Here is a 14,249-nt window from a genome sequence, read left to right on the forward strand (position 1 = left end):
AAAACAAGATAAATATGTGCAACATGATCCAAAAATAAAATGGGTTTGCTCTCAATAGCTTGGTCTGTTAAGAAATAAGATATTCAAATTCCAAAATATGTTTGCTCTGCATAATTCCTTTGAAGTAGCAATTAGGCAGGAGCAGCTGAAATATGTTTCAGAGCTTTCCCTGAACTAGGTCTGACAGTATTTGCTCTTAGTCATGCAGTATTTGAAAACTTCCTCTTTCAGGAGGTTACAAACAAGGTCAACAGCGACAGAATTTTTTGAATTTTAAATTAAATTCATGCTACTTTAGTATTTTCTTTCTGAATCAGACCCCTAGTCGCTTCAGTGAATGTTTTCTTTAACTTTATTTAGTATTTAGATGAAATATCCCTGGCCATCTGGCATATTTCAGTGCTATAAAATACCATGCTAACTTAAATGAGAATAACTATCATTTTTACACATATATAATAAAAATGGACAGAACTGAATTTACACACAGAAAGCCTGTACTGAAGTACACCTTTGTACTAAGTACATTCTACTAAGCCCAAGCATTGCTATACAGATTTCTTTCTATGTAATAACAAAAGAATTATACTTTCATAAGAACCTTCTCATTACATTTTTTCTGCTGATTTTTGGGCATCTTTCAGGTACTTATAAAAGCATTCACTTTCATATTTAAAGCCATTATTCTTCACATGGATGACAGTGTCTGTATTCCTTCAATCTATGAAATGTAACACAATGGACTTCCCTCTCTATTCACACTGCATCTGTCTATGAATAGCTTTTCCTAAATGTACTCAGATATCAGAAAGTTTACTGGTGAACCCATATTCCATCTCCCACTTCAAAACCCAAAAGCCCACACCAGATCATGTCTTCATGCCATGAACAGAAGCCTTTCCATTGTTATTCATTATTCTGCTTTTCAGGATAACCCAGAAAACTTAACTCTTATCAGATTAGTCTGATCAAAAGGCAGCAAGTATGCTGAACAGAAATGTGGGGAAAAAAGAGCTGAAAATACTGAAGTCCTTTTAAACTGCAGGTATTTATCACCGAACATTTGAAGTATCCACCAGGAAGGTATCAAGAGCAACTGCCTCGACTTCAGGCTTAAGAATCTTCCCCCAAAGTAACAAAAAAGCTGGAGTTACAACAAAGATCATCTGAAAAGAATATGGAGTTACTCTTTAAAATCTCAGAGCTTAATAATAAAGTCCTTTATTAAGCCAACCTATAAGTGTTTCCATTTAAAGAGAGCTTCTGCCTGCAGTGGTCTCAGTGATGGTGCCCACAGGTGCAATAAATCCAAAGAGCAGCACTGGTAGCTGTAATTGCTCCGTGTAAAGAACAGACATTATTCATTAATAGAATCAAAGGCAATGTGTAAATATGCACCATTTGAATATATTAAGTTACTATCATGGGTCAAAAAATGATAAAAGCAATCTTTGCCACAACCCCTGCACTCCACAAAACATTATAAATCATGCTAAGCCTTGCTCATCAGTGCTTTTTAATTAAAATAGTACTCTGAACAAACTCTTGCAAGTGGAGAATAGGAAATGCTGGTTTTAAATTGGAATCTGTTGGCAGTGACAATGACTGACTACTGTTTGGAACCTCTTTAAGAAAAATGAACAATGTTTCAAAGAACAAGACCGAGAAACAGAAAGAAGGAAGAGGGTAAAAGTGGCTTTTAACAAAGGCCATTTGCAGAGCTGGGAAAAAAGATCATGAAATCAATAAGAAATCAATTTTCTAGCTGTTCCCATCTAAGGAAATCCATCCAAGGGAAAAAAATAAGGACACTACCACTATAGCTAAAATGTTTTCTTTTTACACTGTTTCTTTTCCTCATCATTCTCTGAAATTAATACTTACACTACTATACCATCCCATAACACTAGAGGAGCACATCCACATATTTATTTTAGATAAAAACTATCAAATTAAAGGAAAAAAAAAGTTCATGCAGAGATTAACTTGAAGAAGAAAACACAACATCAGTGCAATGAACTCCTTTTGGCAAATTAGAACTGTAAAGGGAAGGAACAGGCATTTTGTTACACGGGAATAACATCTCCCCCCACATTTAATCAACAGAAAATATGAGGAAATCAGAGCAAATATGGGTAGCTACAACCATCTTAAGTCTGAGAACCAACATCAAGGACATTAGCAGCAAACATGCACAGACTGTAAGCTCTTGTTTTGGAGATTTTCATCTGTTTTCATCCAGAAGGAGCCTAGTGCATATCCAACCAGAACAAATAAGGTTTTCATAGAACGAGAGATGCAGGAGTGGATTGTTTTTCATGCACCTGAAAAAAAACCCTGAGGAGTTGCTAATGAATATAGACAGCAACATTTAAACCAAATTACTATCAGACCAAAACAAGTCTGGTTCTCTATACACAACAGCAGGGAGCAGTGCCAGAATCAGGAGGACTCATTCAATAATACCAAGTTTCAGATAAGCAGCTTAAACTAAAATACTTAGAAAGGAATTTTATGGGAACTTTATAGGTGAATACTGAGTTTGGCAAGAGGAAAAGCTGTTCAGCCTTTTCTCCAAAGCATTCCACTTTTTCCACAGCCATGTCACCCCAGTTCCTGGGAAAATGGAAACATTTTGCATTCTCGATCTCATCCTGAAAACCTCAGAGAAGATACAAGATTTGAAATTAAATAAAGCAGTTATTTGAAGGGCTTAAAATACAAAACCTTCCCCTCCCTCCCCCCTTTATTGCTTCTTGTTTGTCCTATTTACTATGAAAAAGAACATTGTATTGGAAAGAAAAAGCCAAGAAATAATGTTTTCATGTTATGAACTTGCTTTTCAAAAGTCTCACACAAATTCTCCCTGAATTTAAGAATAGTGTTAGCACTTCTAAAAAGCCAGAACTCAGCAAACACACTGCTTAGAAAATGGCACAATACCTAAATGGAAACCACAACATTATCCACAAAGGGGAAGAGGGACAGCATGAACAAAAGATAATTTCTCTGCTTCTTAGAGATTGAATCTAATTCAAGCTCTTTCCAGGAACCCAAACAAAAAGCTTCACATTCAAACAACTAAGCAGATAAACTCACTGATTTAAAATGCTGCACATCATCAGGAAGCTATCAACATTCACAAGAACAAGGTAAATTAAAACATGGTGCAAATCTTACAAAGTGACACTGAAATTATACTTGAACTCCATTATAGAATTTAAATTCTTTTCAAAGTCTTATGCCATCTGGACTAGCCCTTACTTTCACTAATATTTTACTACCTCAACTTCAAGAAGCCTTCATTTGTAAATTTAAAAAAAAGGGGTTTTTTTATATGGCATACAGAGATTTTTATCTTTTTTTTTCCCTACAGATCTTACCTTCTTTAACCCCAAATAGGAAGTGAATGTTAATGAGAAAACTCTACTTTAAAAACAGTTCACCACTCAAAATCAGCAGTGAATTAATAACTCCAAGAAATTGCTTCCACATTAATCCTAATTTTCAGTTTTTCAGAATCTAAATTAATTATGATCTCAATAGGGAGACAGAGAATTCAAGCTTAAGGATGGAGATTAAAACAGAATTTGCAGTGGTTTTCTAAGGAAGTGAACTAAATAACAGGATATAGGTTTTTCAATGTAATGGGCTTTCCCCTGTAAACAGTAAGACTGCAATTATTCTTTTATCTAATCGACACCTACATTCATATTTTGTAATACTGACTGGATCATGAAATTAATTTCTTAGCCATGCAGACAAATATTATTTGTGAATCAACATTCCCTAAGGCTTACCAAATTTTTAGAATTTCCTGCCAAACCAAAAGGACAGAAAGTGCTGTGTATGCTGGGACAGTATCCTGGTGGGCAGCACATCATCTCCAGAGAGACCCAAGGGAATAAGAATACCTGTAACACGAATTTGATCCACAGGCCTCCCAGTACCAAAAAAAATACTGAGATTTTACTTATAAAGAGAGACAGAACAACACACCATCTGCTCATTATTTTGGGTGAGATTTTGTTAGACAGCAGGCTATGGTAATGTTTTGGGTCTTCCCCATTTCTCATGGGAAACAGGAAAAGCACTCATAGTATTGTAATATCTGTAATACAGACGTACTTCACAGTACACATTCAGTGCTAATTACAGTCTCACAACACAGACCTAGTGTGAGAACTACAATCTTGAGTCTGAGATGTGCTTTGTTCATCAGTAAAGCAATGTATTTCTGGAAATATCCACAAATGAATACTTCAGGAACTATAAATCTTATAAAAAAATCCCTAACCTTTACGGTTTTGCAGAAAGAAGAAATAACTAAATGTAGATTTTAAAGAGTAGGTTTTGAAGTTTGTTGCTATCAGTAACTATTTTGTATCCAACTGTTCTGTACATCCTTTTGAGTGGCCTGTATCTGTATCCATGTTAAAATACTTTTGAAATCTGATTAGAAATAATTCACAGAGTTCTTTTTTAAGTTACAATTTACTTAACATTAGAAAGGCTCCCTTGGTCTCTTACTGGTAGACATTCTATCTTGGCTCCATTTCTTAATACAGAAAGCAATGTCATTGGAGCTTTAGCTGCTAGAAATTACACATTTGGTCAGGGCATACGAAAACTCTGTCCCTGAGTTAACCCTTTTCTGAACACAAGGAAACATATATAAATTGGCCAAAACCAGAAATAAAGCTCTGCCACAAATTTTCTCCAGAACAGGGATGAATATTCAGATCTGACAGTCTTCCAAAGTAGTGTTGAAGCAAGTCTTGGCCAAAACATGCTGGACTGATGAGTTATTTTTTAACTGCCAGGGCAACAGGTTTTAAATCCATGGTTTAAGTTCTTAACGCCTAAAAATGTGATTATGAACTCAGATAAAACTCACTTCGCATTTACCACAATTAAGCAGCCAAAACAGGCCTTGACACAGCATCATCACAAATATATTCATGCAAAGTACAGAATTGAAAGACTGGTAGAATATTTGCAAAATATTTGCCTTTGTAAAATGAAAACAGAATCAAATAAAAAATCTAGTCTTAAAAAGCTTCAGTCCCACTGCTGTGTTGCTAATTTGGAAAAAAGCCTCAGAGGTTGGAAGCTGAGAAGAAGACAACAGCAGGACGAGGCCAAGAGCAACAAATGTGATGAGGCAGTAACTGAGACTGAGCAGTTCTGCTCTAACCCATGCTTGACTCAACATTTGCTAAGGAATTGACCTTACACTGCTACTAATTTCCTGCTTCTTGGAAAATTGTAGAAAAGCTTAAAATTTCCAGCTAGTACTTAAATACAGTTTCTATTTCTTATCGTAATGGAATAAGTCGTCAGCTTAAAAATCCATAAAAATATTTTTTTCTCTATTGCACAGTATAGTTCAATGAGTAGAAAAAAAAAATCTCATTTAATTAAGAGAAAAATGTTCATGAAACCATCTGTAAGTTCTTCAACAAATGTTGCATCCACCTAGTATGGTTTCCCTCATCCAACTGTTACAAAAATAATCCTGGCCACGCTTCACACGTCACAAAATGTTTTCTCCTGACCTAAGCAGCTGAGGAAAGAAAAATGAGAGTCCTGCTAGTCGTCAGAGAAAGTTTATCACAGCAACCAGAGCAGTGAGTTATAAAGCTGGCTGGCTGTAGAGGATGGAATTTTTCCTATACAGGCTGATGCTACAGCTATTAAGGAGTCAGTCTTCAGAGGAAATGATAAGAAACTGTCATTTAGTGGCTTCAAGAGCTTCATCATGGTACTAACAGTGTGGTGGGGTCTCAGGAGGAATGAGTCCTGCAGCTGAGGCTCATACATAAGTGAGACTGGCAACAGTGGAGTGGGAAAACTGCTTATACTGAACTGGAAAGACGTGCTACTATTGCTGTACGTTGTGTGACTTCTGCAGAGAAAGCCAAAGCATTTAAAGGCCACCAATGCACAGACCCCAGAAAGCTGACAGAAGGCAGGGGCAACTCACTCTGAGCAGAGCCTTCTGTAATGGGCAAGATTCTGGAACACTTCCCTGTGTGCTCTAAACAAAGGTCAGCAATGTTCACAGTTTTCTTGATCTTACATTAAAATGCATCTCAAATTAATGACTTTTTGCCTGTGATATCTTTCCCATGCGAAATACTGCCTCCAGAAGTAACCCTTCCAGTTTTTCAGAATGAAACAGGCATTCTCTTTCCCATTTTGAAGATAACTATTTATAAAAAACCAGGTACTTAATCAAGTAGAGGAAGAAGAGATATCAGGATAAGCAAGAGGCAAAACTGAGTTCATCACAGATGTTAAAAATTCACTGGTTTCAAGGACTACACAGATTTAGCAAAGGATTGAAGGAAAAAGGGAGCTGTAATTCATTGTCTGTAACAAGGTAGATTTAATAGCACTCAACAGAGGAAATGGACAAGGACTTTACATACTGAAACCCTAAATCACCTTTAAATATTCAGTTACAGGAGTGAATGGTTCAAAGCTTCCTTCCACACGCAGTTTGCTTCTTCCTGGACTTGCACAGTTTCACATTTGTTCAAGGAGTACAAAGCAAAGGCTTGTAAGCCTAAGGGAATCAAGAGCTTCATGAATCCTCAGGACTTTCCAATCTTCAATAGAAAGTCTTCTTGTGGTGGGTTGACCCTGACTGGACACCAGGTGCCCACCAAAGCCACTCTGTCACTCCCCTCCTCAGGTGGACATAAAAGCCTCATGGCTCAAGATCACTCACCAGTTACTGTCACAGGCAAAACAGATCCAGTTGGGGTAAATTAGCTCATTACCAATGAAATCAGAGTAGGATGATGAGAAATTAAAACTCAATTGAGCAACATCTTCCCCTGCACCCTTCCCTTCTTTCCCCATGTCAACTTCACTCCAAAATTCTCTACTCGTTCCCTCACAGCACTGCAGGGGATGGGAGCGGGGGCTGTGGTGAACTCACCACACCTGCTTGCTCCTCCTCAGGGACAGGACATCTCCCACTCTTCACCAGCTCCAACATCAGATCCCTCCCACAGGGACAGTCCAACACAAACTTCTCCAATGTGAGCCCTTCCCCTGGGCTGCAGCTCGTCATGAACTGCTGCAGAGTAGGAACCTTGCATGGGGTGAAGTCCTTCGGGAACAGACTGCTCCAGACTAGGATTTTTTTCCTTCCCTTTAATACATTATCCCAGAGGTAGTACCACCATTGGGCTTTGGCTTGGCCATCAGCAGGACCACCTTGGAGCTGGCTGGGCACAGCAGCAGCTTCCAAAAGCATCTCACAGAAACCACCCCTGCAGCCCTCTGCTACCAAAACCTGGCCACAAAAACCCAATACACTTCTAAAGGTTTCTCTCTAACCTCTCTGGATATCTCAGTCTCCAAAGCTTTGATGGTGCTTAAAATAGTTTATGGTATCCCCCAATGTTTCTGATGTTCTCATTCTACATACACTTCCCAATCAACAAGACCTTATTCTGCTCAGGTTGGCAAACTAATGCTTCAGTATTAGATATAACTAAGCAGGAATCAGTAAAGAAGGCACAGAAACACTACTAAAGACTCATACCATGCTCCCTTAACCTGTAAAAGACAGAGATAAGGCACTTAGATAATGTCCTGCAAATGGACAGGTAAAAATACCAAGCATCAAATTTAATACTGAACATGCAACACACCAATGGCTTATGTCCCTGCTAAACGTTCTTCTAAAGAAAATATAGACCATCTAGGACTGCTTTTTCAACTACAGCTTTAAGTACTATATCTATCTAACTATATCTATCCCTGCTAAGGTATCTTTTTTGGTAGATAAGGGATCCAGTTCTAAAGAAAATTCTTTTTAGAAGTTATTTAGCGCAGCACTATTTTTCTGTACAGTGCTATTTTCTAATTATTCTCCCAGAAGTGAAGCATACTTCAGGATACTGAGGCAAGCAGCTGTTACTTCCACACCCCTTCTATAGACACATTCTATAAACAGCAAATCATAAAGAAATATGAAGTTACTCAAAGAGGTTTCTATTCTACCATCTCTCTACGTGTTCTAGAATGTATGTCCTGGAAACAGGTGTACAATGAGGATTGATTCCTTGGAAGGCATTGTTAGAAAACCACTTATTAGCAGTACCCACTTTGACTAGTCAAGTATAGCCAGGGAAAATTTAGGCATGTTGTTAAAGTATATTTCCTCAAAATTAATGAACTACATTAACTTCTTCTGATTTTTTTCAGTTATATGCATAAATGCTTACATTAACAACATTGAACTTCTTCCCTTATAGATCTACAAGTGTTATACAGAAAACTGGTTTTCTGCCAAAAGGAAAAAAACCTGGTATTTATTTGGACGGTTTTGGTGGGGATCTTTGGAAGAAGAGAGGTGAAGGTAGGTGAAAGAAAGGATTAGAGGAAAGCAAAAAATATCTAAATAGCAAATTTTCAGGTACACAGAATCTCCTTTTTTGCTAGTCTAAACAATGAAGTCCAGAAACACTCGGCTGTAAAGAGGGCACACTAAAACCTTTAGTATTAAAAGCATTGTCCTTGAAGGTATTATTTTCCTATAAGACTAAATTCATTTTTATCACTATAGTTTTGCCTTAATGATATTTTTTCTCTATCTTACTGCTCTGTAAGTTCAATTTAAGTTTTCCTTAACAATTCAAAACTGCATAATTTTGTCATATACAACATAAAAATTATTTTGATATGATTCTAATGTTTAATACAATAAAATCAGGATGAATATGTATGGCTTATTGAGATGCATTGTTAAAATTTTAGGATTAGTTCTGAAGCTTTCATAAAAATATTTTACATGTCTGACCATTAAACTACTATATGACCACAAAGATAGGCTTAGGAAGGAAGATTAGAATATTATTCTGTTTTAGTTGAGAATTAGAAGTCTACAATAATCGCGATTTTCCAAATTTTTTGGAAAGCAGAAACCTAACATTAAACATTTAAGAGGCACATAACTATTTTGCCAAATGTACTGTAAATGTCTTTATGATGGTGCATACATATAACCCAATTTTTTTTTTTTTTTAATTAAGCAGTTCAAGCCTGAAATGATAAAGAGAGATGACCACATTTGTCAGAGATGTTGGGTCAGCACTTAGGTGCTAACTGTACAGAGTTCTGAAGGGATCTGCCCTCTCCAGAACGACCCAGGCTCCACGCTCAGCACACCCACAGCTCCACTTACGTATTCCCCGTAGGTCTCCTGCGCCGGGGGCGGCGGCAGGGGCCGGTACCCTGCCGGGGGAGGAACTCCTCGTGCTCTGGGTGCCAGAAGTCCCCGGCTCCGACTGACGGGTCCTCTGCTGGGAGGGACTCCCCGGGGAGCTGGTGCCCCTCTGGGCACTCCTGCTGGTGGCGGAGGCACTCCCCCACGGCCCCTGCAAACACACGGATCGCTGACCATTAGACACCATACCCAGGGCCTCCCTTCCAACACCTCCCCCCCAACATCATGGCAGTTCTGCTTTGCTACAACCAGAAAAAGTCAACAAGAGATTTAGAGTTTGTCCTTTCTCTGTAGGCTTAAATCCGATTACGTGCGTTACGCAAAAAATGCTGGAAGATTCAAACTAGACATGGGACTCAGTGATGAACCTTGCACTGACTTGAGTCATTCTCACACACTCAGACATACCCAAAAAATATGCTGGAATCAGTCAACTTCACTGGAATTTGATTTCTAGTATGTGAAATCACAAGCACAGAGTAACAGCTTTGTTTGAAGGTGTCAGGCAATATCACACTCAAACCCTGCACAGAGGAATCTGTGCCACTCCCTTCTGATCCCATGAAAGCTTCTGAAACACAACCCAAAAATCACACTGGTTGTGAGACACTGAATGCATCACAAAAAATACATTTTCTTCTGCTTCTGAACAGATTTCCATGTTTCAGGAAACATCCAAATGTAATAAAATGTGCAGAGTGATTATAGGATATAATCTGATGTCCTATATGTATTTAAGAACACTAAATAACAGTATGTATAGTCTAAAAATTCTGAAAGCATGATAGGCACTAACTTGCATTCCATTACTTTGGACACTTAACATATGGATGAAAAATAAGAGATCTCAGTTGAACCAGTTTTCAAAAAACATTTCATCCATTTAGAAGTGGCTTTTCCTCCTACCTCCCTGTAGTAAAGGCAGAGACTTAGAGATACAATCTGTGAGAAATTTTCATCAATTACCCTTTTAAACAAGAAATCTAAAACATTGCTAATAGTCATCTCCTTTTTAAGGAGATAATTTCAACCCATGAGCTATAATTGAGTCTGAATGACTGCTGTTGGAAATAGAATTGTTCCAAAGAAGTCAGACCCTTATCATACACTAACAGATACATAGAAGGAAACAAGGCACAAGCTCTACCCTATCTTTCTACCTACCAAGCCATTATCTAATCAATCTCAAGCCCAGTAATTGAGTAAAAATGTCCTTATTTCAGTAGAAATTTCTAACTTGAACAGTATGACAAAGATCCAGATTTGGCCTTATGATTTTCTATCCCATTTTATACAAATCATACAATCTCACATCAATAAATGAATCAGAAAACAATACAATCATTTTCCCACAAATAAGTAGTATTTCAAAAACTGCATCACTGAATGAGGAATGTAAAAAATGTAAAGATACAATCAGCATAGATTTTATTAATTTTATTACTGATCAAAACACAGTCACAAAGTATTTTAAATAAGCTTGGAGAGTAAATGATTTAAAACTGTCCTTATTGCTTGGTTTCAGCTAATCTGTAGAATGCCCCCTCAGAACAGGGTACCAGCTGCTTATTTGACTTCATTGTAGTAGGGGCAAGGGTGAGCAGTGAAGTTTCCAGACACAGCCTGCTAAAGTAATATAAAGCAATAACAAATGTGATACTTTCCAGGAGAAGCCAGAGAAAAGGAAATGAACCTAGTGGCATAGAATATAGTCAATATCAAGTCAAAAAAAAAAAAAAAAGGTCAGTAAAAAGATTGAAGAATCATTAGGCATAATCATGACAGCATCCTTCAGGCAGGGTGCAAGTGAAAGCAGGAAAAGAAATAGGCTGAAAAACATGGAAAAACATTTAAGGGAAGAAAAAAGGTCCAGTTTTTCAAGCAATCATAGATTTATTCTTGAGAAGTAATTAGAAAACCAGATCCATGTGATGAGGTCTTTTCTGCATTTCAAAAAAACCCAGTTACTAGGATTGAAATGGTGATGAGTGGGAAATAATATTTCTCTTGTATTATGAGATCATTTATGATCTTAACTTTTCAGAACTTTGTTCATTCCTCCTACAGGACCTCTTAACCTGAGCTGTATGGCTCTCATGTTACTGCACCAGGCTGGAGGAGACTGGAAAAGCACCAAGACAGAAAACTCAGTGACAGGAGAGTTCAATCAGCACCACACGGATTTGAGTTGTATCAGGTTATGACGCTAAGAAGAAATTTTTGGAAACTGTAAACTATTTCTTTTAACTTGTATAAAATTTTGTAAATCCTTTTAATTTAAGAATTGTTTTTTTAAAAAAACGTTTTAGGAGAACTAAAGAAGCTTGACAGATATTTACAATGAACTGACTCAAAATATAGAGGAACCACTTGAACAGGAACCTTTGCACACCTTTGCAAAAAAACAGAGATCTGTTCAGGTATTGTTTAGTTTGAAAAGGGCAGCTACACAAATTATGTTTAAAAAGCTTAAAAGAGTAAAATGTGCATATATCATATTGGGAGACAGCAATTCTGTGGGAAGTCAGAGCAAATACACAACAATTATCAAAAAAGAGAGCACTTGAGAAAGGGCAATAGGAGCTCAGTAAAGCTAGAACAGGTTTTAAAAAAGGTATCACTTGGAAGGCTGAACCCAACTCTAACCTCAAAGGAAGAATACTAACAAAACAAAATACTCAGAAAAGCAGGTCCAAGATAACTGAAGTCCTTCAATTGTCCCAGAATCAGAAAACCTCTCAGAGCAAGCCTCAATCACCAGAGCAGATCAATTAATTTATATGAATGTCTACATGCACATGCACATTAAGGTTTTGCTACACAATCAAGAATAACTGAACAAGTTCCTCATGGTAGAGCTGTTCTTACAGTAATCCACTGGATAGTGCTGCCAATGTTTTAGAGACAAATTACAGAACAAATAAAAATACATGCACTGTTTTTCAATAAACTGCAGCAGAGGTTCAGATGCCTGCTCCAGTTTGTAGCTGAATCTCAACCTGAATGTTTTAGAAAAGAAAATTGCTAAAAAAATCCAACTTACAGGAGGGGATAAGACCTACACACATATAAATTTATATATCCTACCATTACACAAATCAATAGGTTCTGCACTATAACTGCCTACAGAACATCAAGAACTAAGATTGGTCCAGAGGTCAGGACACTAAAAAAAAACAATTTTAGAAAACATAAGAGTACACACAAAACTTCACTACTCAACTGTGTGTATTCACAGATTTGTTTCCTAAATCAGCTTATTTCCTAATTAAAAAAACCCAAACATAAAATAACTGGAAGTGCATCAGGAACTGTATCAAAGATGACGAGCAGTCTAGAACTCCTCACATACCAAGAACAATTAAGTAGATTAAGGCACTCCATATCACCAATGACAACTGAGACTTATCTGATGGGTCCAACAGAAGCATCAGAGGAATGGAGAAGGCTGAGGGGTGCCCCCAGCACAATCTACACCTTCCTCAAGGGGAGCAGTGGAACAGGAGGTGCTGAGCTCCTCCAGACACCTAGGACTGAATAAAACTGAATGAAGCTGATTTTGAAATTTCCTTCTGTCCTGGACTTTTCAACTCCTAATCAACTACTTTCGAGGGGTATCCATCTGCTTCCAAAGTCTCTGAAGAAACTGCACACAGGGTCTGTTCTCCACTCTTTCCCCTCTACACTATCTACAAATAAAAGAATCTTTGTGCAACTGCTAATAATTAGAACAATTATGTTACATATTTTATCCTAGCTCTGTTTTATCACATCCAGAGATACCTTACCATCAAATCAAACTTCTCATGGCTCCTAGACCACTTCCACTGTTTGCTTCTTTGCCCAAGGACATCCTTCTGCAAGCCAAATTTCAGCTGCCACTAATTCCCCTCGTCCTTGCTACCAGACTGCTGATTAGTTTTATTTCCTTTATAAAACCTTTGTAACAAGTTACACATTATCAAAGATGGTTTGTCAGCCCATTGTCAGCCTTGACTACCAGCTCACTTTCTAAAATATAAGAAAGGTATTTTTTGTCCTTATTTTCTCTCCTCTCTACCATGGTGTCACCTCTGTCCCTGTAAGAAATCTCTTGAGTGTCCTCAATAAGAACCCCTTTTGAGTAAGAACCAATAAAAATTTCTTACAGTGCTGAGTCCATGATTTGTTGCATGCACAAATAAGCACTGAAACTCCACAGATCTGTCCCCAAACATTTTGAGAACTCTGATTGTGCAAATACTTTGGAACAAGGTTAAAGTGTCTTATTTTCAGGAAAGGTGAAATAAAAAGATCCTTGCCAATAACCCCTCAGAGTCTGATACTGCAGTAAACAAGTACTGGAGCATCACAGGGGACTCTAGCATTTTAATTTTTTTTTGCTTTGTTTTTGAGAAAAACTTTAAGTATCTATTAACTGCAATTCCTATCAAACACACACTAGTATTTAATTATTGGCAGTAAAAACAATTTAATTTTTGGCAGTTTAGCAATTCCTGTTGCCTAGCCAGGTGCTGTTATTGTCACTTCCAAAAAGGCTTCAGCAACAAAATGCTCACCTATACACTTGAGTCCATTGTGCCCTGCTCTCAAAGAAACATTGTATTGCCAGATTATTACTGCTTCAAGACAATTGGAAATATTTGTTTCATCTTAATAATCACTTTGGGTTTGACTTTCCTGAATTTATTAATCTGGCACTGGTGGATCCAGTGAAGAGGTTAACCCTTCTCCATTAAACACACAAGTAATTTAGATTGTTAAATTCTGAATAATTTTACTCCTAAAGCTGGGTAATTATCTTGTAGGCTCCGCATCAAAAAAAGGCTTCTATATCTGGGTATCATGGACTAGACTAACTAAAGCAAATCCCAGTAAATCATTTAATAGCTTTTATTTCATGAAAAAATGAGAGGAATAATCTAATGTAACTCACATACCACATCATCCCTTGAAGATACCATCATGAGAGCTGTTTTTGCTGGAATCTAACTCTCCTCTC

At 37.4% G+C, this 14,249-nt stretch overlaps 1 protein-coding gene across 2 annotated transcripts in view; it reads right to left on the reverse strand.

Annotated features, from left to right (window-relative positions):
* Nucleotides 1-14,249, reverse strand: part of KHDRBS3 (KH RNA binding domain containing, signal transduction associated 3) — a 90,054-nt gene that overhangs the window by 25,869 nt on the left and 49,936 nt on the right. For both annotated transcript variants that reach the window (XM_054283132.1, XM_054282367.1), the window contains exon 6: nt 9,206-9,398. In XM_054283132.1, the coding sequence (XP_054139107.1) occupies nt 9,206-9,398 (193 nt within the window). The remainder of the gene's footprint in view (nt 1-9,205; nt 9,399-14,249) is intronic.

This window comes from Melozone crissalis, unplaced genomic scaffold, assembly GCF_028551555.1.
Source record: "Melozone crissalis strain CALT ecotype California unplaced genomic scaffold, PUWL_Pcris_2 ptg000002l_1, whole genome shotgun sequence".
NCBI lineage: Eukaryota > Metazoa > Chordata > Aves > Passeriformes > Passerellidae > Melozone > Melozone crissalis.